Here is a 22,312-nt window from a genome sequence, read left to right as displayed (position 1 = left end):
TGTTATGCTAGATACATACTTCCTCCAAGAATCCCTTTGGCTTTGCCTCCTTATTTTCCTGGCATTTGCCTTTGCTTTTTGAAAAGCAATCAAATTACTAGCAGTGGGGAATATTCTGAAAATCCCCCATGCTTTCTTTTGTTGTTTGTATGCTGCCTCACAATTCTGGTTCCACCATGGTTTCAGATGTTTCGGATATCTGGTTGATGTTTTCCCCATTGTTTTTTCCACTGCCTGAATAATACTGGAAGTGACGGCCTCAACTGCACCATTGATATCAGTAATATTGACCATTTCCTAAGAGATGTTGGCCAAAGAGCAGAATGCGGTCCAATCGGCTGTTTCCAATTTCCAGCTGGTGGATGGGCTGTTTCACAGCTTTCTCTGTCTCGATATTTTAGAAATATTGGGGTTACTAGAGAGTGGATTAGATCTAAACCCCCATGTAAATGCTGAAAACAGGTTTGGGGTTGCTAATGATAAATCAATGGCAGTGAATGTTCTTGTTGGGGCATGGAAGTATGTCACTTCTCCAGTGTTAAACAAATACAGTTGGTGATTGCCTATAAATCTCTCGATGGCTTTGCCTCAACAGTTGATGTCTGGACTGCCCCACATTGGATTGTGACTAGTGATTGCAAATTTACCGGATATTACGTTACCGGTAATTCGGTAATTATATTCGGAATTACCAGTAAAATCGTATTAAGAAATGATTTAAAACGAAACTGAATTACTGACAGAATTATTGAACAATCATTTATTTTTAAGTTTTCTATCAGTTTAGAGTTTACACAAACAATATTCTTATAATAGTAATTATTATGACATAACAGACATTGAAATAATGCTAATTATTAATCATGTTTTTCTTTATTTTGAAAGTAGGCTCTTAAAAAACATAATACATTTAGGCTCTCGTCATCTAATCTAGATCTAATTTTCGTACAAATGGCAGCTGCATTATTGAAAGCTCTCTCGGAATCAATACTAGTTGGACGTACTGTCATTAGAGCATTGAAAACCTTTTTAAGATGCATTCCTTGTATTTTTTGCTCTATGAAATAATTCATTTCTTTCTTAACTATATCTCTCACACTTTTAAATTTACTAATATTACTGTTATCAGTGTCTATGCTTGTTTGATGTTTAATGAATAAATCCAATTTCTCTTTCATTGTTAAATTTGAGTTCTTTATTGTAGATTTTGTTCTCGTGTCGACGTGAGAAGTTGATGGTGTGGTAAGCAATGAACACCTCTCACCAGCATCTGAGTCTGAACTAATTTCAGCGACATCGACAGGTCTTGATTCGTTTTCATTTTCTGATAAGTGCTTAATTATCTCTACAATTCCATTTAAAATTGTATTTTTGTTAACATCATTGAATATTTTGTGTGACTTATGTTTGTTTAATTTTTCTGGATTATGTAGATACATTAAAATATCAGAGTAAATGGTTCGTCTCTCTTTCACATAAAAAATAATTTCTTTCTTTAGTTCATTACACAGAAAGAAATCCTGCTTTGATAGTTCTTCTATCAGAAATTCTAACGTTAGATCTGCAATGCACAAATTTGTGTTTTCGTAACACAATGATTCGACTGCTACTTTTATAGGTTGTAATGAGTGTATTGTATTAGATTTCAAGTTCATCTTCAGAAAAGGTTATATCTGAACGAATATCAATTAGACTTTTTCTGACAGAATTTCGGATCTCTGAAAAACGTTCCAGCATGGTCAACATACTGCTCCAATATGGTTTTGATTCTAATTGTAGAGATAATTCTTTTTCTAATTCAACTTTAATATGCTTCTGAAGAATGTCATTTTTGAGTGGTGATTTTCGAAACATTTTAACTACATTTCGTATTTTCTTAATTAAAAGATTTAAAGTTTCATTTTGAAAAACATCCCTGCGAAATATAGTGTCATCAAGGCTTTCCTGTATTACTTCAAATCCTTCATCATTGGATTCATTGTCTGAGGTTTCGGAATCTTCCTCATCCAGTTTCAAATGTATGGGTTTAGTACTGTTTTCTTTAACATGGCCCTTTTTGTATAGAACTTTCGCTACTGCTAAGTGTAAGCCGTGAGCAAAGCACACTTGGCTGTTTACATTGATTAATCTTGACACTTTTTTCATCACTGCAGCTCCATCCGTGACAATTGAAATTAGGTTGTTATAATCAACATTGAATTCTTTTAATCTGACATTTAAAATTTCAACGCATTTTTCAGCACACGTAGATCCACGTGCACGAATCAAACCAAGATTCCAAAATTTGTTACTTGCATGGAGATTGACATTCATATATCGATGGTTGTTAAGTGATGTCCATTCATCACAAGATATACTGAAAGATTCTCCTCAAACTTTTCATTCCGATATATCTTTAATAATCTCATCCTGAATTTTTTTTTCGAATTCAGTGATCATTTTTTTAATTGAATGAGGAGATTTAGGAAGATTTACATATCCGCTTGCAGAGAAAAGTCGTCTTAGGTCTTTCGATGTGCAAAATTTGGAGAATGGCAGTCCGTAAACTGTAGTCATACGAGATAATACTATAGGCAAAGACTCGTCATTTTCTTTCTTGAAAAACGTAGTTATTTTTTTATTATATTCATTTTGTGTACTTTCTCTGGCTGTCTCCTCAGATTTTCTTTTCAGTAAGTTTATATCATGACGTCGTATGAGATGATTATGCAGCCCGCTAGTACTTCCTCCGACTGCTTTGATTGTTTTAAAGCACATTTCACACACTCCAGCATCTCTTCCTGTTGTGCGATTGAAGTAATCCCACGGCAAATTTTTACTCACTACTACAATAAATGTAAAACATACTGTATTAGGGAAAATGGTATTTTATATTTTTATTTATCTTTTTATCTATAACTATTTTAATATTTATATTAATGCATTCTTTTGTTTCTGTTTCAATTAATCTGACAATAAAGATTCCAATAACTGAATTTTACGAAATCTGAATCCAATGTGTGATGTTCGTCGCGAAAGGGTGCACACAAAGATACGTATACAAAAAAACAATATCGTTATTTCACGTGATGAACGAGGTTCTTTGAATTCTAACTCTCCTCAGTCGAAAAATTCATTTTTACAGATTACGCTAACAACAAAATTTGATTTAGAAAAATCCACAACTTATATTAGGTTTGCGGCAAAGAATATATATCGATATCTTCGGGACTGCAATAACACAAAGAAAAGAATTAATTCTAGGGCCTTAAAACTAATTAAATACTAAGTAAGAAGGGAAGTGATAGATGTAAAGAGGATTAAGAGATAAATCTATAGGAAAGTGGGTACCCGTTCTTATACGTGGTCTGGGCGTGGTGACAATCCTGATCCTTGTTTCTTACACAAAAATATGATCGCTGTCTTGTCTTCACTACAAAAATCTCTGTGGCGTTTTCTATTAGTCTCTATTTTCACTCTTGAACCAAAAAGTGACCGTTTCTCTTTCCAACTTAGCCCTCGGGGCTTCTTATTTTCTTTTGTTCTATAGATTAGTCACCAGCCCCCAAGAGGCGAGTTAAGAAGGAACATTGTAGAAGGGACAGAACAATGAAACAAAGAAGAAATAAAAGAAGCTATATACTCAATTAAAAATAAAAATATATATATATATAATATGGTGTACTGCCACAAGCTTCATAAAGCACAAACCAATAAACAAGAATATTACTTACTATGTAAGTCGTGTTTTCAGTCAGCACGTATTTATGAACTATCAAGACTTTGTAAAAAGTTTCCTTTTGCATCTCAGCTATCTTGAAAACAAAAACAAGACCCATTTTGGAGTATAATATAGGGAATCAAGTTATAAACAGACTAGAAAATTGCTTTTAGTAACCTTAAATTACAAATGGAATGACCCATTACAACCTGCACTGTTTTCTCGCTATGGTATGGGGTGAGAGAAAAAAGAAATCTTCCCACAGGAAATATCCATGGGAATTTTAGAAAATAAATATTAGATTAATTAAGATGGTCTTTTATCGAAATACCGGTAAAAAAAATTAATTACTGGTAAATTTACCAGGGTATAATTTTCCCATTTTACCAGTTTATCGGTAAACCGGTTATTGGTAATGCAATCACTAATTGTGACCATTGAAATCACAGAGTAAAAGGAACGGAGTTGGCAGCTGTTCAACCAAGTCATCCAATTTATCCTTATTGACTCTGACATCTGGTGGCAAGTATATAGAACAAACTGTGACAGTTACTCCAATAGAAATTCTGACTGCCACAGCTTGCAGCTCTGTTGTTATTTGTACCGGTAAGGACGTGATGCGGTTTGAAACGAGTATAGCCACACCTCCGCTGGCACAGTTGTGGCTATCATCATCCTTGCAGTAGAGATTGAATCCTTTGAAGGAAATTCTTTCTCCCGGTTTTAGATGGGTTTCCTAGAGTGCCACGCAAAGTGATTGGGTAGATAATGTCAAGTGTTTAATGTCAGAGAAGTTATTGTGGAAACCATGACAGTTCCATTGAATTATTTTATAATTCATTATGTGTTTGTGGTAATATTCTTTGCAAAAGTGTCCCTCTTCAATTTCACTAATGATTTTGCTTTTGCAGGTGAGGTTGGCTGGTCTTCTCCATATTATTTTCTTCATTAGAGAGATCAGAGAATGCACTCAATGACTGAGCTTCTGATTTCTTTGATGATTTAGATAGGGCTGCTTTCAATTTTTGTTTGTTGAGTGTGTTCTTATTAGCCTTTTTAGAACTCGCATTTCTAGTTATTACTCCTGTTTTGAGTAGGGGTGTTTTTGTCCTCATGCTCTCCTTTTCTTCTGTTTCTTTAGTTTGAATTAGCAAACATTTAGCATGGCAAATGAGAGATTCGTTTGGAGAAACAGAAATATCTGTTTGAACTCCACATGTTTGTGGATTTAAAACGGCTGCAAATGTCTTCTGTTTCAATGGTGCACTTGAAGTGACTATGCGACGATCCTGTGTGTAAGGTAGATTGTTAACTGTTTTTATGCATTGGATTTCTTTCTCTCTCTGCCATGCAGGGTATTTCTGGGAGTAGACAGAATGGACATCTTTGCAATTCACACAGCATGGAGTATTGGTACACTCAGTACTCTGGTGATCTTCAATTCCACACTGTGCACATACACTCTTCCCCTGGCAGGATGTTTGAGAATGTCCAAACTGCTGGCATTTGAAGCAGCACAGTGGGTTCGGAACATATGGTCAAACTGGATAGTGCAGGTATCCTGCTGTAATGGAAGACAGCAATGTCGGCTTGTTGAAAGTAAGAATTAGATGTTTGATTGGTATTAACTTGCCGTCTCGGCAAATGGAGATGCGTCAAACGGCAGCAACATCTGAAAGACCAATCTGAATATCTGATTTGTCTTCAGACATCAGATCAACCTCAGATATCACACCATGTGATGAGTTTAAACTTCTGTGTGGTGTGACCAAAGCTCCCGTATCTCCAAGTGTGTTCATTGCCAAAAGCTTTGTTGAGGAGAGGCTGTTTCTACCAGTTGGTCCCAACCTCAATTTTTGGATTTTTTTTTAAATGCCCGATGGTTGATTCAAATAATTTTTGAATCAAGAAAGGAGAACACTTAGACAGGTTTTTCTTCAGTTGCGTGCACTACTAAGTACGCTGGTTGACTGGAGGTCTTTTCATTTGTGTTTTTTGGCATGTCTGGATTTTTTGGGGTTTTAGAATCCATATTTAAGAGTAGATATTCAGCTCCTAGTGACCCCACCCACCATGGGGCCCAACAAGGGGATGCCGTCACATGAGAGGATCCCATAGACCGTCACACCAGGATTTCCCAGGAGCTATACCCTCACAATGCAGTCGAGAAGAGCACATCTTGTCTGACGTGTCCGCCCGGTGTGCATCGATCAGTTGACTCCAAGCCGAGATCAAGAATGACTCAGTGACTAGCCGATTGACTCAAATGGAGCCTGATTTGAGCCTCCCATTTATCCGAAGCAGGGGACAAAGCAGTGTGTTGAGGACGTTATGTTGCCCCTCAACTACCAGGATCCCCCTTTCCAGCATACAGGTCACCATGCACAGCCAACACAAGGGTGGGCATTCAGATTCCAGGGATGGTAAAGAAGAGTTACTAAATTATCTCCGGAAGGTCCACTCACCACAGACAGGAACCCACATCGAAGGGATTGTGATAGTAGAAGTTAGTTGTTACTATCTGATTTGATTATATTTAATGTTGTCAATCATCAAGTTATGGGTTGTGGTTCAACGGCATCCAGTAATTCAATGCTATTACTAACAGAAACACTAACATGACCTCATGCTGCTTTGAAACACTAACATGACCACATTGACACTTTTGTGAGGATTGGACTATGCAATGAGGCATAACCATGGTTTTTGTTTCTTTATTGTCTCTGCTTTATGGACACTTGATGAGTATGATTAAATAGACCTTCTAAGGCTTTGGCCAGGCCAATAATGGAAATATATGAGAGATGAGGCTCAACAGGCTTGGGTCAGACACTTATGAAAGTTTTCTGAAACTCTTGATCCAGAGTTCCAGGCTGATGCCTTTACCATATTAATTCTTTTGCTGTTGAGAGTTATTGCAGAGAGTTTGTATATTTGAAATAACAATTTACTGTTGCTTGCAATAATATAAATCTATATTTCAAAATTAAAATTATTGTTATAATACATATAGAATATTTAATTTATAAATAAATAAATTCTATATTTTAATAGTTTGTTTTCGTTTTTTTCTGTAGAATGAATTAAAGCAGAAATAGAACATTTCCAGAAGAAGAGAATTAGATAATAAATATGATAGCAAATTTCTGCCAATTATATGCAAATTCAAGTCACATTTTAATCAGACCATTCAGTTCATGCACTGGAAATTATTTATTTTCTTATTCACTTATAAGAGAGAAATGTATCAAGACAATATTTTATAACATATCAAAATGCATATCATCAGTTGCATTTAAAAATATTAATCATTATAATAAATTAAATTTAAATAAAAGTTTGGTGCACATAAAGAAAAGAAACTGCAATTCACATTCAAAATTAGAAAATCTATTTTATGAATGTAAAAAAATCACTAAATTAGAAAATGGCGTTAGACTTAACCATTGCTCAATGAATTATAATTTATTGAATAAAATAAATTTCTATCGGCACGTAAACAATAAAATAAACTGCAATTTAAAAAATATTTTACGATCATATGTAAAATATTTTTATTATTTAAAAAACAAAAATCTTAGTACAATGTCAAATGATATTTTGAAATTAAACCTTATTTTGAAGTCAAAAATAAAGAAGAAAGTTAACAAAAAGAAACGAAAGTTGTCTCTCTTATTAGCTGGAGGATGTTTATCTTGCAAGAGATCTAAGAGAGACGAAGAAAAATTGACCGAAGAAGCAGAAGACCTTGATATTAATCAGTCTAATAAGGATTATGGAATTGAAAAAAATACTTGTTTAACATTTGAAATTGATGAAAAATTGGCAAATGATAAAGTTAAGAATATAATTTTTAAAGATGATAATGAAGCAACAACATCTAGTGTATCTGAAAGTATTGTTAATGAATCACTTCAGCAAATTTCATCAAAGAATATTGAAGAAAAAAATATGCTTGTAACAGAATTACCTTTTGGAAATGATTTATGTATGGGATCCAATGATGATGTAAATGATTTAGGCTCAGATCTTCTTGGTGGTAAGTTTTAACAAAAATTACTAGCATTAAAACATAATTAATTTATTAATTATATGATTTATTTTGTGATATTAATCCTTAAACTTTTCGATAACTTTGAAATTTTAATTATAATATAATTTGTTCTAAATTTGATATAAAATATTTTCAGATTTGCAAATAGATTTTTTATCTCTTTAAAAATATAAATTTTGTCATTTTTAATCATTCTGACAGTGTACTGAAGTAAAATGATGATTCTGCACTTTTGAAAAGTACAATTTTCTGTTTTAATTGCATAAGTTTAATTGCAATTTTCTGCTTTAGAAAACATTTATTTCTTATTAAACAGATATACAATAAATATTGCTTCAATGAAATGCAATCAGAGATGCTAACCACTTTCTGTAATTTCTACTGAAGCCATGTATAAATTATGGACTTGCAGATAATTTTCTAAAAACTACAGAATGATCTTTTATATGGTTTGAATAAACATGCTAATGCAGTAAGCAGTCAAAAGACATAGTTGTTAACACTTTGTTTGAGACTTGGCATCTGGCAATTCTACGCAGACAATGCATTCATAGCAATGATATATAATGTACAGACAGCATTCTTATCCACTGCACATTTACAGATGCAGTAAAAGTAGCACAGGTGTTTTCATATTGAAAGTGGCTAACTGAAGATCTGTCTAAAAATTGTTCCTTTGCTTGATCCAGTCATATGCTCACATCTAAAATGGACATTTGCTCTTCTGATGTTATAATCTGGAGTGCTAGAAAATCCCATCCACCTTGCTCTTCAACCATGACATACTATATGACCTTGTAATATTGTTAGCTCTTTTCTCAGGTTGGCATCTCTATCATAAAACTGAAAAGTATACAAAAACAATTTTTCATATTGAGGATTTTTAAGTTTTGAACTCATCTTTAAATAAGAACATTTTGAATCATTGCCATGGCAGCTTTGCTAAATGTGAATTGCAAGACTGTCCTGGTAACCATTTAAAATGTTCTTATCTGAGGATGAGTTCAAAACATGAAAGCTCTTTTAAGAAAAATTTTTGTACTTTTTTATTTCATTGACCACAATATTTATTAATTAACTTTAAAGCTGAAAAGTTTTTAAAATGTTTTATAACTGTTATTCCCATATTATAGGAAAAAAAGTATTTGCCTTAACTGAGAAATTCCATATTGTATACTGATTTAAATCATTATTTTCATATGAAATAATGTAAATTTCAATCTTTGAAATATTGATAAATTCTATAAATTTTTATTTTGAATAAAGTCAAATACATATTATCCAATTGTAATGTGTTTGTTTAATAATCTTTTGCATTTTGTTAGTGAATTGCTATGTGATGATGTATTATTCTGTTGCTGTAGAGATCTATTTCCAATCTTATAAATATTTCAGTAATTTATCACAAATGATTTAGATCTTGACATCACATTCTACTACCATGTAAGCTAGTTTATGATTTTGCTTGTTTCAAATGGGAAAAAATTGAATCTGATTAGATTAGCTTCAATTAGCTGAAGCTCCTACAGCAGTGGTTCTTAATCTTTTCAAAATCATGAAACACTTACAATTTTACAAGATTTTTGCAGAACACAGTCGTAAAATAAAACAGTATATATATTTTTTATATTGCATAATATATTAAAAATCACGTACATAACAGTTTGCTATTTGCTATTGACTGATATACATATCAGTCAATAGCAAATAACAAACTGTAAATGAAATTAAAAAAAAAAAAGAAAATTGTCAATTTTTTTAATGGGATATTTTTCACCAATTTTCAAAATTTTGGCGAAACACTTTCTCTAAGTTCACGGAGCACCAGTGTTCCACGGAACACCAGTTAAGAACCACTTCCCTACAGCATTGAAGTCAACAAATCAACCAAACTTTTGCATTTTAAAGTAAAGTTTTTATGTACTTATTTCGTTACTTCAGCTTTTTTATTAATACATAGTACTGTTTATAAAGAAAATATTAAAAATTCTATACTGTTTTTTCAGTAATAATTGCCTACGTAAATACTTTTTTGTAATAATTGCCCATATAACTTGTTTTGTAAGTTAAACTGTATTGGTTGACTTAAACACCAGGTGTTTGTACTTACTGAATAACGACAGGTGATGTAATATTTTCCAATAGTGGAGTTGAGAAAATGAATAATGGCTAATATTGTTATTGACATTTCATGCTACTGATAGCAGGAATTATTGAAGTTACAAAATTAATTTAGGTAATCCAAGTACTTCATTTAAATTAGTTTTTATATATATGTTATAATATTTCAATCTAACTATTTTGTATGATTTGTTATATTAGGTTTATGTCTTTTAGAATCATGCTTCTTTCTTACATCAATATTTTTTTATTCAATAATCACCCTCTAAAAATGAAAAAAATTATCCAGTGGGCAATATGGTATATACAGTAATTATAGAACAAGCCTTTATAATGGATTGTATGGGATTTCCATGTTTTTGTTATCTTTTGATGGTATTGAGTGACTTTGGCTGGAATTGGTCTGCAATTCCTCGTATAACTTTTGACAACTTGCATTGGGGAAAGGTGGTGTGTGATTGATACAGATGGAAAGTGACAGATTAACCAGTTAACAATCAAAAAGATTTAAGTGGCATAGAAAGATACATTTATTAGCCTGTTGTTACACATGGCAGTTACTAGGTTATTGTTTTATGGAAAGAGAGATTTATAATTAGACAGTTACCTTCGAAGAATCTGATGTAATTCCTTATAGTCTGCCAATTGAAGATGACCAGCTGGTCCTTGTCTCTCAGGCACTTCCTCATCTCTGGTTTCACTAAAAACCTCTAGTAGTACTACAATGATCACAGGCTGTCACTTGGTAGGCTCTGAATTCTCTCCTTTAAACTGTGGTTCAAACAGTTTTTTATTGGTGCATTCAATTATTTGGATAGCCAGTCCATACCACTCTCCAATGACTTTAGGTTTTCAATGACAACTAGTCAAGCTTCACGTGGGAATAATATATCACATCTGTAGATATCTAGTCATTAGTTGCAGTTAGTAAATTGACACCCCTGGCAGAATTACTGCTGAGATCTCATAGTTGTTTTAGAATTATAAATATTTACTGTAATATTTTTCATAATTCTTGTACATGTAAATCCTTGTTTTTTACAGAACGACAAAAGAAAAAGAATAAAGTCAAACAAAGGGACAAAAAATCATTACTAAAAGAACGAACTAAAAGCCATAAGAAAAGGCCAAACCATTTTGTAGCTATTCAAGTATCTAATCCTGAAGTGAGTAAATTATATTTAATTATATAGCTTTTTAAAATTTTGAATATTTATATAAAAATTATTAATGAAAATTTTAAATTCATAAAGATATTTATTAGAAAATTTATGAATATTTTAATAAATTCTGCTGAATGAATAAACGAAAGAACTTACGAGTAGTAATGTGAGGAGGTCATACTTGGTGATAACACCGGATGGCCAATCTTGTTACTGTCTTGCTGTGTGTTGCAAAAAACATTTAAATCTTGAACAAAAGAAACGTTTACTGGACTGTAAAACAAACGTACTACACCTTTTAAGTATCCAGTAGGAAGTTTTATTAGATTAAAAACGTTTTCGGCCGCGTTAATCAGCCTTCGTCAGTTAATGAATAACAAAAACGAACAAAATTCGAAATTACAAAAAAACGGCGTTCGAAATTTACAAAAAACCGCGCTTGCGCATTGACGGGTTTAAGCCCCGTTTTCCGTATCAAAACGTGATGTTAGTCGACAAGAGATTTCCAGGCCGATGATAGGCCGTCTGCATCCCGGTGGTTGATGCAAAACGTAGATAAGTGCGCCTTATGTATTTCCATTTTTTCCAAGTATTTGATAGCCTGCCTGGATCGAGTGGCTCTGACAATGGAGGCCTTATCCCAATGCACCGTTATATCTTGCTGTCTAGCAAAGGTCGCTAGGATCGTGCTGTCACTGCCACAGATTATTGAGTATTTATGCTCTTTTATTCTTTGTTTGAGGTTACGTAAAGTGGCGCCTACGTATACAATGTCGGTGTTAAAACGATGATCTTTTATCGGTATAGAATATACCCCTGTTAACTCACTGGAGTGATCTCTCCTCTTGTCGTTTCTCAGTAAACGGTAAATCGTTGGATTGCGTTTGTAAATTACGTGCAAGTTCTTCTCTCTGGCCACATTTTTGACAACCTTATTAAGAAAAGGCATATAACTCAACACAACTGCTTTCCGTGAATTTCCATCATTGCGGCAGCGCAACGATGGAAATTCACGGAAATTCACTGCCTCGTAGAAGCTTTACAGCACGGTCCTATGTACGCTCCGCACCCAAGATTGCAACCGGATACCATCATACCAGATGTTGAGCTAATTATCTCTGATTTATGTCCAACCAAACAGGATTATATCCGTTGGAAAACAAGGTTCTTGGCAGAAAGGGAAATACGAACGAACGCACACTCCAAACGTTTACGAACCTATATCAGGGATTCCAGGAATTGGCTCAGTGAGAATAACATAGTGCTAATGAAAGCTGATAAAACCAAGGGCTTTGTACTCTGTAAACAGGAATCTTATAACCAGAAACTACGTGAATATATTAATGAAACGGATTGCGTTATGGCACCGGACAGATTTTTGGATACCCTCCAGAACAGAGTTAAGAAGTTCTCCTTTTCCTCCTGGCTCACGTTTTGCATTTGGATCATGTTGTTGTAAGTGCACCGGCACCACCACGAATTTTTGCTTTTGGGAAGACGCACAAGCCGGGCCAGCAAATTCGTCCTGTCGTAGAAAAATGTCGGGCACCAACATTTCTTTTGGAAAAGAAGCTGGTTAAGTTCGTACAGAATAATCTACAGGCTTACCCCTTTAGCATAAAAAGCTCTTTGCAACTGGTGCAAAAACTGGAGGATGTTATGTTGACAGACAGAGAAATCATGTCCGTTATGGACTTTAAGTCCCTATACCCATCCATCAAGCTTCCACCATGCTTCTGTGCATTAAGAGACTTTTTGTTCGCCAACGTAGTGAATTCCCACAAGTATCACATGCATATCTTGGAATTAGCGGATTTGGTCTACCACTCTTCTTTCTTCGAGTTTGATGAGAAAATTTATATACAAGGAAGGGGTGTCCCCATGGGGAGCCCCATGTCCACAGTCCTCTGTGAGATGGTGCTACGCAAACTCGAGTGCGATATATTACCGTTATTCCGCAACGACATGGTAATTTACACCAGGTACGTTGATGACATTTTCATCCTCTGGGCTGATGATCGCAACATCCAGCGTTTCATAGACGTAATCAACAACAACCCATACGGTCTAACGGTAGAATTAGATCAACAGAGTGAGTTCCTTGTTAACTTCATGGACCTTTCCATCGCCTGCAAAGAAGGGGAGACAAGAACAAGTGTCTACCGGAAACCAGTACACAGTGCGGCAATTATATTCTGGGACTGGATCTATAAAAATGAAACAAAACAATTTTATTCAAATCCTTTTATTAAATTATTCAAAATACTCTCCTCCTGCTTCAATACACTTTTTACAGCGATTCAATAGTGATTCAAATGCCTGCTCAAGCTCAATTTTCGGTATTGCCTCTAATATGCGCGTAGACTCTCTTTGGATGGTTTCAATATCATTAAAAATGCATCCTTTCAACTTCATTTTCATTTTTGGAAATAAAGAGAAGTCACATGGTGCTAAATCGGGGGAATACGGCGAATGATTCAACACACAGACTTGATTTCGTGCCAAAAATTGACGAACAATCAATGATGTGTGACTCGGTGCACTATCGTGTAACAAACACCAGTCATCAGAATTGCGATATTCTGGTCGAATTCGACGAATTCTTCTCATTAATCGTTGTAAAACTCCCAAGTAGAAAGCAACAGTAACTGTTTGACCCTGTGGGACGAACTCACGGTGGATGATGCCTTTGCTATCGAAGAAAACAATGAACATCGTCTTGATTTTTGATGGAACTTTTCGTGTTTTCTTGGCTTGAAGTGATGATTTTGACTTCCATTCGGCACTTTGACGTTTTGTTTGTGGGTCATATTGAAAACACCAGGTCTCGTCACCAGTAACAATTGATTTGAGGAAGGTTGAGCTGTTATTTGCTGCTCGTACAATCTCTCTGGAATGTTCTAGTCTCATCAATTTTTGCTCTTGGGTTAGTGTGTGCGGAACAAATTTAGCACAGACTTTTGTTTTGCCCAAATCTTCTTTAAGAATTTGTCGTATTGTCTCTTTGTTAATGTTTAATGCCTGTTCCATCATTCTCAGTGTCGCATTGCGATCGTTGGATACAAATTCTTGCACTTTTTGAATCGAATCTGCTGTTCGAATTGTTATTGGCCTTCCCACACGTTTGTCGTCCTCCAGTGATTGTCTGCCTTCCAAAAATCGCTTGTGCCACTCAAAAGTCTTTGACCGTGATAAACACTCACTTCCATACACTTTTTGCATCATTTTGAACGTTTCTGTGGCACTTGTGCCAAGTTTAGCGTGAAATTTAATAACAGCACGTTGTTCCATTATTGTTTTCCGACATGTAACAAAATAAACTGATAAACAAAATATCAAAAACAATGATAAATGTCAACCGATTTAAATAAAAGTTTTAGGTTATGTTCATATATGTCCAAACTTCATATGACATAAAATTTAAACAGATGTTGCTACTGGTTGCTGAGATATAGCTTCAGTCCCGGAATTTAATTGCCGCACTGTGTATATCACCCCCTCGTCATCCCCAGTAACTCTGTAGACCCCGGACAGTTTAAGATGGCAGCGTTTCGTTCCTGGATCCGGCGAGCTTACACCCACTGCTCAAGTATTCAAGACACTTTAAAGGAGTTGGCCTACATACGAAAGGTGGCTGCACAGCATGGTTACCAAAGAAGTGTTGTTGATCGCCTAATAACTAAATTGCAGAAGAACAGTCGGCAGTGCAATGATGGAAATTCATGGAAAGCAGTTGTGTTGAGTTATATGCCTTTTCTTAATAAGGTTGTCAAAAATGTGGCCAGAGTGAAGAACTTGCGCGTAATTTACAAACGCAATCCAACGATTTACTGTTTACTGAGAAACGACAAGAGGAGAGATCACTCCAGTGAGTTAACAGGGGTATATTCTATACCGATAAAAGATCATCGTTTTAACACCGACATTGTATACGTAAGCGCCACTTTACGTAACCTCAAACAAAGAATAAAAGAGCATAAATACTCAATAACCTGTGGCAGTGACAGCACGGTCCTAGCGACCTTTGCTAGACAGCAAGATATAACGGTGCATTGGGATAAGGCCTCCATTGTCAGAGCCACTCGATCCAGGCAGGCTATCAAATACTTGGAAAAAATGGAAATACATAAGGCGCACTTATCTACGTTTTGCATCAACCACCGGGATGCGGACGGCCTATCATCGGCCTGGAAATCTCTTGTCGACTAACATCACGTTTTGATACGGAAAACGGGGCTTAAACCCGTCAATGCGCAAGCGCGGTTTTTTGTAAATTTCGAACGCAGTTTTGTAATTTTGTTCGTTTCTGATACTCGTTTTGATACGGAAAACGGGGCTTAAACCCGTCAATGCGCAAGTGCGGTTTTTTGTAAATTTCGAACGCCGTTTTTTTGTAATTTCGAATTTTGTTCGTTTTTGTTATTCGTTAACTGACAAAGGCTGATTAATGCGGCCGAAAACGTTTTTAATCTAATAAAACTTCCTACTGGATACTTAAAAGGTGTAGTACGTTTGTAAATCTTGAACATTTATTTACTACAGACTTGAGGAATAACATTCGAAATACTAATTTCAATTAAAATGGCTGATGGTATTTTAAAAAAATTAAAATTCCAAAGAAACTGTCATTTTCCTTTCCATTATGTACTGTACAATCATCTGGAATGAAAGCAGTCTTTCTTTGCAGAGATGACATTTTATTGGAGGCTACTCCTCTGCAAAATTATGTAAAACAGTATAAACATTTACTTGAATTTAAGGACATCCTTAAATTCAAATTTTGTTCTTTTAAATTTATGCTTATGTTCTTTTAAAACATTTACTGATGATAAGTCAAATTTTGAGTTTTTAATTTTTTTGAAATACTATAAAGAAATGAGTGTAATTATGAACAATCCTTTCTTATTTAAGGCTTAAATTTAATTTCTTTGTTAGCTTTGTAAACAGAATCATTCAGAGTAATCCAGTCTTTTGAGATACTCGTTAGATACATTTCTAATCCCATCTGAATGTCTTGGAAGTCTTTCTTCAGGTAACTTTTTCTGTATTACAACATTCTGTATTAATTACAAGTTTGGAAATTGCTTCTTGTGACACCAAAAACTTTAAGAAAAATGTTAATACTGTTTATCAGCATTATTATTTTTTACTTGAAACAATACTACAAGTGCTTTTGACAAACTACAGATTGTCTTTTTCAGGTATAGAATAATGGAACCTTACAATTTAAAATATATATTAGTGTTCCAAATGGCAAATTTAAAATGTATTCCATAGGATGTGTCAATACATTGAAAAAATAAAAATAATAATAAATAAGATAGAAATAAGAAAGGTTGAAAGTGCAAAAAATTTATAATTGAGAATAATTTGAATGAAAAATTATTGTGCTAACCTGCTGTATAATGTGTATCATATTACCAGGTTAAGCAAAGGTTGAAAAATTCTTTAAATTATGTACAGTACAGTAGAGGGGTAAAGAAATTTTAAAATATGTTTGATTGGTCATAAACCCTTGGTGTGATAAACCCTTATGTGAGACAGTTGTTGTAGTTATATAAATTAAATAGTATAATATAACAAACATTAAAATAAAAACCATATAAAGAGTTTGGTTATTTCAGCTTACCGTTGTCATCTTTATTGCAATATTCGGATGAAATAGCACAATTTCATTTGTCCAGTAGGTACCAATTGAAAACATGATATCTTAATTTTTTTCAGATATCATATTTTTTCTAATGTTAATTTTAGGAAACTACAGCATTCACAGCTGAATATGAAATGGTAATTTGCCAATGAATTAAATTTTGCAAAAAATGGACCAAATATTTAAACTTGGCACCCTTGAAAAACCTCTTAAAACATATTTTGTGCAGGCTGGTAACCTTGTATTATGTAATTTTCATATTTGAATGCTACCATATCACTGGTGCAAAAGAAAGGAAGGACTGTTGCAGAAAGGAGTTGAAGTAATTTGACCAAAAGTAGTCATTGATCTCTTCTGGGAAGAGGTCAATGACTATAAACATGGTATTTACAAGAACATACTTCCCAAGTAGTTTATGCAATCTGTTGCAAAAATATAAATGCTTTATCATCACATACAAGCAACTATTCTCACATTTTTACAACAATTTTTAATTTAAACAAGTCATATGAAGTCTCCCAGAAGAGGTCAATGACTACTTTTAATGCTCAACAACTACTAATTAATACTGGTCTACTATTAATATTTGAAAAGTGATCCATGTTGGATAGGTTGTGATGGCTCTGCATGTGATTGAAGTTGCTAACCTTAACATCTGCAATGTGATTGAAGTTGCTAACCTTAACAACCCTACATCATATTTAAACATATGACTTGTTTAAATAAAAAATTGTTGTAAAAATGTGATAATAATTGCTTTTATGTGACAATAAAGCATTTATATTTTTGCAACAGATTGTATAAACTACTTGGGAAGTATGTTCTCATAAATATCATGTTTATAGAAAAATTATTGGGCTTTGCAATTTGAAAAAGTGTAGACCTATAAATTCACTGTCATCCGCTGTCTGTCCTTCCTTAATCTCAAGAAAGGAGTTAGGTAGATAAAAGTCGAGATTATATATGTAAAGCTTAGGGCAAGATGCCCAGATTAACAATATACGAACTTCAGTTTGAACCGGAAGTTACATTATTTCAGTTCATAATTTTCCCCTGAACAGAGTTCGATAGATAAACCAGCATGAACTCTATTGCTAACAGGAAAAGTATGATGTACAGGGAAAACCACCACTAAAAAAAATTGAGAACATTGTGACGAAAAATTGCAGTCTTCCTTTGTGATGATGTCACAATAAATAATTGCTCTTTAGAATTAGTTTGGTTTATTTGGTTACTGCAAATCAACATGTGAGCAATCTGCTGAGAGGCTATATCCCAGGAAGACTTTTATTGTAAGCAGGACCCTATTTAGGTGTTACTAATGTGAAGAAAATCCAGGAAACTCCACATAGCCAGTTCCTTGGCCATGCTCGAATTTACGACTAACTAACTATCAGTGTTTGGTGGTTTTATCCACTCGGGTATTGGAGGGAACTTATTAGAATTAAGAAAGTGCCATTCAGAAATGAGTAAAACCAAGTTGTTAAATGTGGAAAATTAAATAGACTTTTTACACTGTAACTCTTTCGATTCCATGCAGACAAGTGATCAGTGATTCTCAACTAGTGTGCTGCGATGTAATCTACCGCATGATGCAAAAGGTGGGGTTACACAAGTTAGGGTTCAAGTACCAGGCCTGGACTTTATAGGTACCAAAAAAATATAATAATCCAAAAACATGTATAAGTATAAATTTACAATAAATATTTATTCAATTGATCAGAAGTGAAATAAATAACAAACAATGATTAATTATAATAAATGTTAGTATATATTTCAAATATTCGAAAATCCAAACAACGAAATAAATAAGTAAATAAATTCTATGATTAGATACAATCAAATTACCGTATTTTACGGACTATAAGACGCACTTTTTTCTTCAAAAAATTGCCTCCAAAATTCAGGTGCGTCTTATAGTCCGTAGCGCCTTATAGGTATTTTTTTAAAAAATTGTTTAAAAATTAAGGTGTGTCTTATAGTCCATAGCGTCTTATAGTCCGTAAAATACGGTAAATTAAATCAAGTCAAATCAATTCCATTCAGAACTCCACCAAAAAAGAATAACCAAGGTGTATACCTTGGTTATTTTTTTTTGGTTTCTATGCTGATTGCTTCAGGAGCTATACCACCCAGCTGAATGTACGCCACGTGGTTGATTAATAACACAGTCAATAACACGATCTTGTGTTTTATACCCTCAACAACAATACTGTTTTATTTAATTCACAAAAATATAGACAAAAAGAATTAGATAATATGGTGATAGAATGTTTACAAACAAAAGTTTAAATCATGTATTTTTTCTCTTGAAAATTTCTGCCGTGGAAATTAAATTACAGGTTCAAGTGTGTCATGAGATGATAAAAAGGTTGAAAAACACTTTTTTATATGCTACCTGTCTCAGTAATGATATAGTGCATCTATTTTGCAGTATATCATTGTTGCAGTAATTAAGTGAATATAATATGTATTTCTTTTTAAAAAGATCCTTTTTTTGTAAGAGTTATATTTAGTTTATTATTTTCTTAAATTTTTAAATTCTTAAATTCAACAAGGTCCAAAGAGCCTTGCTAATCTTGTAATGACTTTGAGGTCCTAATGGTGGAGAAATGGGATGATGGGGCGGAGTCCTTGAAAATGGTCATACAATGAACCCCTCCCTTCCCATGAGCAATGAGGTCTGGTTAACAGCTGATAGCTTCTTTAATGAAGTTGTTCATGGCATATCACAGATTTTTAAAAATTTAACCACGGCATCCCAGGTGTTGATAAAATTATTCTATAGGGTTATCTCACATATCAAAGTTGCTGATGTTAAAGTAGGCTATTTTAGTAATTATGTCGGTAAAATATACTTGTTTTAATAATAAACACTTAAAAACTTCAATTTTGTTAAAAAAATTTACTCATTAAAAATGTTGCTTTAGGGTCCATCAAGGGGATTAGAGCTCCGAAGCTTAAGATTTATTAGTTTCATAGTAGATCTGCCACTGCATATATACGTACAATCTACTTCCATAAAGGTTTAGCCATCTAACAAAAATTATTATTTAACTTGGTAATTATAGCTTTATTTTCAATTTTTTTAAAATTTTATTTTATGGTAATTATAGCTTTAGTATTGACACCCATTGGCCATCAATTTCATTGATTTCAAGAAGGCTTTTGACAGGGTTTACCGCGAGTCCCTCTGGCAGATCCTGCAATTATACAGTATACCGACAAACTTTGTCACCATTTTCAAGGCCTTATATCTGCATTCGAGTTGTTGCATCAAGACTGAATATGGTCATACAGACTTCTTTGAAATTACGACAGGAGTCAGGCAGGGTTGTGTCTTGTCCCCTTTCCTCTTTCTCATTGCCCTTGATTATGTCATGCAGTGGGCAAAAGAGTCTGGTGAGCACGTTGGGGACAGTGTCCACTGGTTTGACCAGTACTGTCTTGGAGATTTGGTGTTTGCTGACGATACCGCCCTATTAGAGGGAAGTGAGACAATGCTACAGCGCGCCACAGCTGCATTGCGTTGGGAGGCACACAAAATTGGCCTCAGGATAAACACCGTGAAGATGAAAATTATGCATGTATGTAACACTGCCCAAATGTGGGGAGTAATTGTCGGACCACAACAATTGGAGGAGATGGAGAGATTTACCTACTTGGGTAGTGTTATTTCCCAAAATGGTGACACAGAAATAGACGTGAAGTTTTGCATTGGAAAAGTGGTGATAATCTGGCAGGATGAGCAAAATCTGGTCCTCACCATCCATCTCATTGAGAATCAAATTTCGTCTGTTCACGTCCATCATGATTTCGATAGCTGTTTATGCTAGTGAGTTCTGGAAGACATTGGGAAACATCAATAGAAGGCTTGATGTCTTCCAACAGAGATGCCTATGACGAATCCTAAAGATCCAATATTTAGATCATATCACCAGTGAAGAGGTTCTCCAAAGGACTGGGATGTGTAAACTTCATAAAATTGTTGCCCATAGAAGAGTTTTGAGTGGCTGGCCACATTTTTCATACAGAGAACAATAGGATTCCTAAGACAGCCATGAAATGGGTTCCCCTGGTGCCAAATGACCACGAGGACGCCCCAGGAATACTTGGTATAGAACTCTTGCTATAGTTGTTGTGTCCAGTTCTCCTGTTCTTTAGCCCAAACAAGTCTTGCTTTTTGTTTAACAGTAAACAGGGATTTATCTTTTGTGTTGTAAGATGAATAATCTATGCTCTTGAATGTATACTGGTATGTCGCACTTGATATATCTTTCTTGATAGTGCTTATCCAGTCTGATGTTATTTCTGGCAATGTTGCATGTTGATTAGCTTTTGCAATATGGCTTAGTGTTCCATTTTTATGTCTACTTATTGTTTGAGGTTGTCCTGAAGATTTGCCAATTGAAGCATTGCTGCACTTTCAAAACTTCTTGACTATGCTCTTATTTTGAAGGTGGCAGATCGAACTTTTAGCTTTCTTCGAAACAGATTTGCTGTATTTTATGTAATTTAATAATTATTCACGTATATTTTTTGATAAAGCTTTCTTTCTGTATATCATTTTTATCACAATGACACTGTAGTTATGGTTTCTAAGTTAATATAGAAAGAAATTTACATGTAAAATTAAAACTTTTGTATTTAACATTGTACAATGTTGTTAATAAAAACTGTTTATTACTTTTAGAGTTAGAAATAAAAGATACGTACAGTAGAGCATTGATTATCCGACCCTCGATCAACCGTCACGTCAGTTAACCGATCGCGTTCTAGTCGGCAAATTCAAATGTCGGCTAGTGATGTGGTGCTACAATATTTAGCTATGTCTTCGCTACTTTAATATTATTTTTGTTAAATTTTTGCGTGTTTTAGCTGGTAACATCAGCTCGACCATGAAAGGGAGGCCAGTATTTATTTTGTGCAAAATAAAGAAATAATTTTCAACGATACAATAGCAACGATTATTATTTAAAAAAAAAAATTGTTAGGCTTAACATCGATGATAATTCGACGCGAAGTAGGTTAATAGTGATATACTAATATACTAATATAATTATACTAATAATGTATTTTTTCATACTTTTTGGTTATCCGACCAACTCCAGTCCCCAATTGAGTCAGATAATCGATGCGCTACTGTAATAATCTTTAAACATTAACTGCTTCATGGCCAAAGTATTTTGAAGTGTTTATTGTTTATTGAAACAAAGTATTTTCACATTGCATACCTATAGACTCTCACTGTTGATCATCTGTCCCTCTTTTCTTAATCTCAAGAATAGAGTTAGATAGATGAAAATTGAGACCAGATATGGAAAACTTAGGGCTGGAGGTCCCGATTAACTATGTACAAATTTCTGGACTGGACCAGGAGTCATATTTTAATTTAAAAAAAAATAACATAATTAAAAATTTCAGCCTAACATTGTGACAGTTTCACAATAAGTAATTTTTTATTATTTTATTTTATGATTCAAATAGCGTTTAGACCTTTCTTATCACATCCTTTTACTGTAAAAATACCTGTGTTACTAGAACACATTCTATTGAATGCTATGCTATTGCAAAAGTTAAGTGACAGCTTCTTGGACATGGCTGAACCTTTAGGAAAGCAAATT

At 34.1% G+C, this 22,312-nt stretch overlaps 1 protein-coding gene across 2 annotated transcripts in view; it reads left to right on the top strand.

The window, feature by feature from the left end:
• The window catches only part of LOC136983402 (A-kinase anchor protein 7 isoforms delta and gamma-like), a 55,297-nt gene that overhangs the window by 4,318 nt on the left and 28,667 nt on the right, over positions 1-22,312 (top strand). The window contains exons 2-3 of one of the 2 annotated variants that reach the window (XM_067280119.1): positions 6,778-7,739; positions 10,920-11,041. In XM_067280119.1, coding sequence (XP_067136220.1) covers positions 6,833-7,739; positions 10,920-11,041 — 1,029 coding nt within the window. In that variant the 5' untranslated portion in view covers positions 6,778-6,832. Of the gene's footprint in view, positions 1-6,723; positions 7,740-10,919; positions 11,042-22,312 lie in introns of those variants that run through there. The other variant, XM_067280118.1, reaches the window with a different exon arrangement.

This window comes from Centruroides vittatus, unplaced genomic scaffold (genome assembly GCF_030686945.1).
Source record: "Centruroides vittatus isolate TY-2023 unplaced genomic scaffold, ASM3068694v2 contig_882, whole genome shotgun sequence".
In the NCBI taxonomy this organism is placed as follows: Eukaryota; Metazoa; Arthropoda; class Arachnida; order Scorpiones; family Buthidae; genus Centruroides; species Centruroides vittatus.
This window is presented reverse-complemented; position numbering and strand designations above follow the sequence as displayed.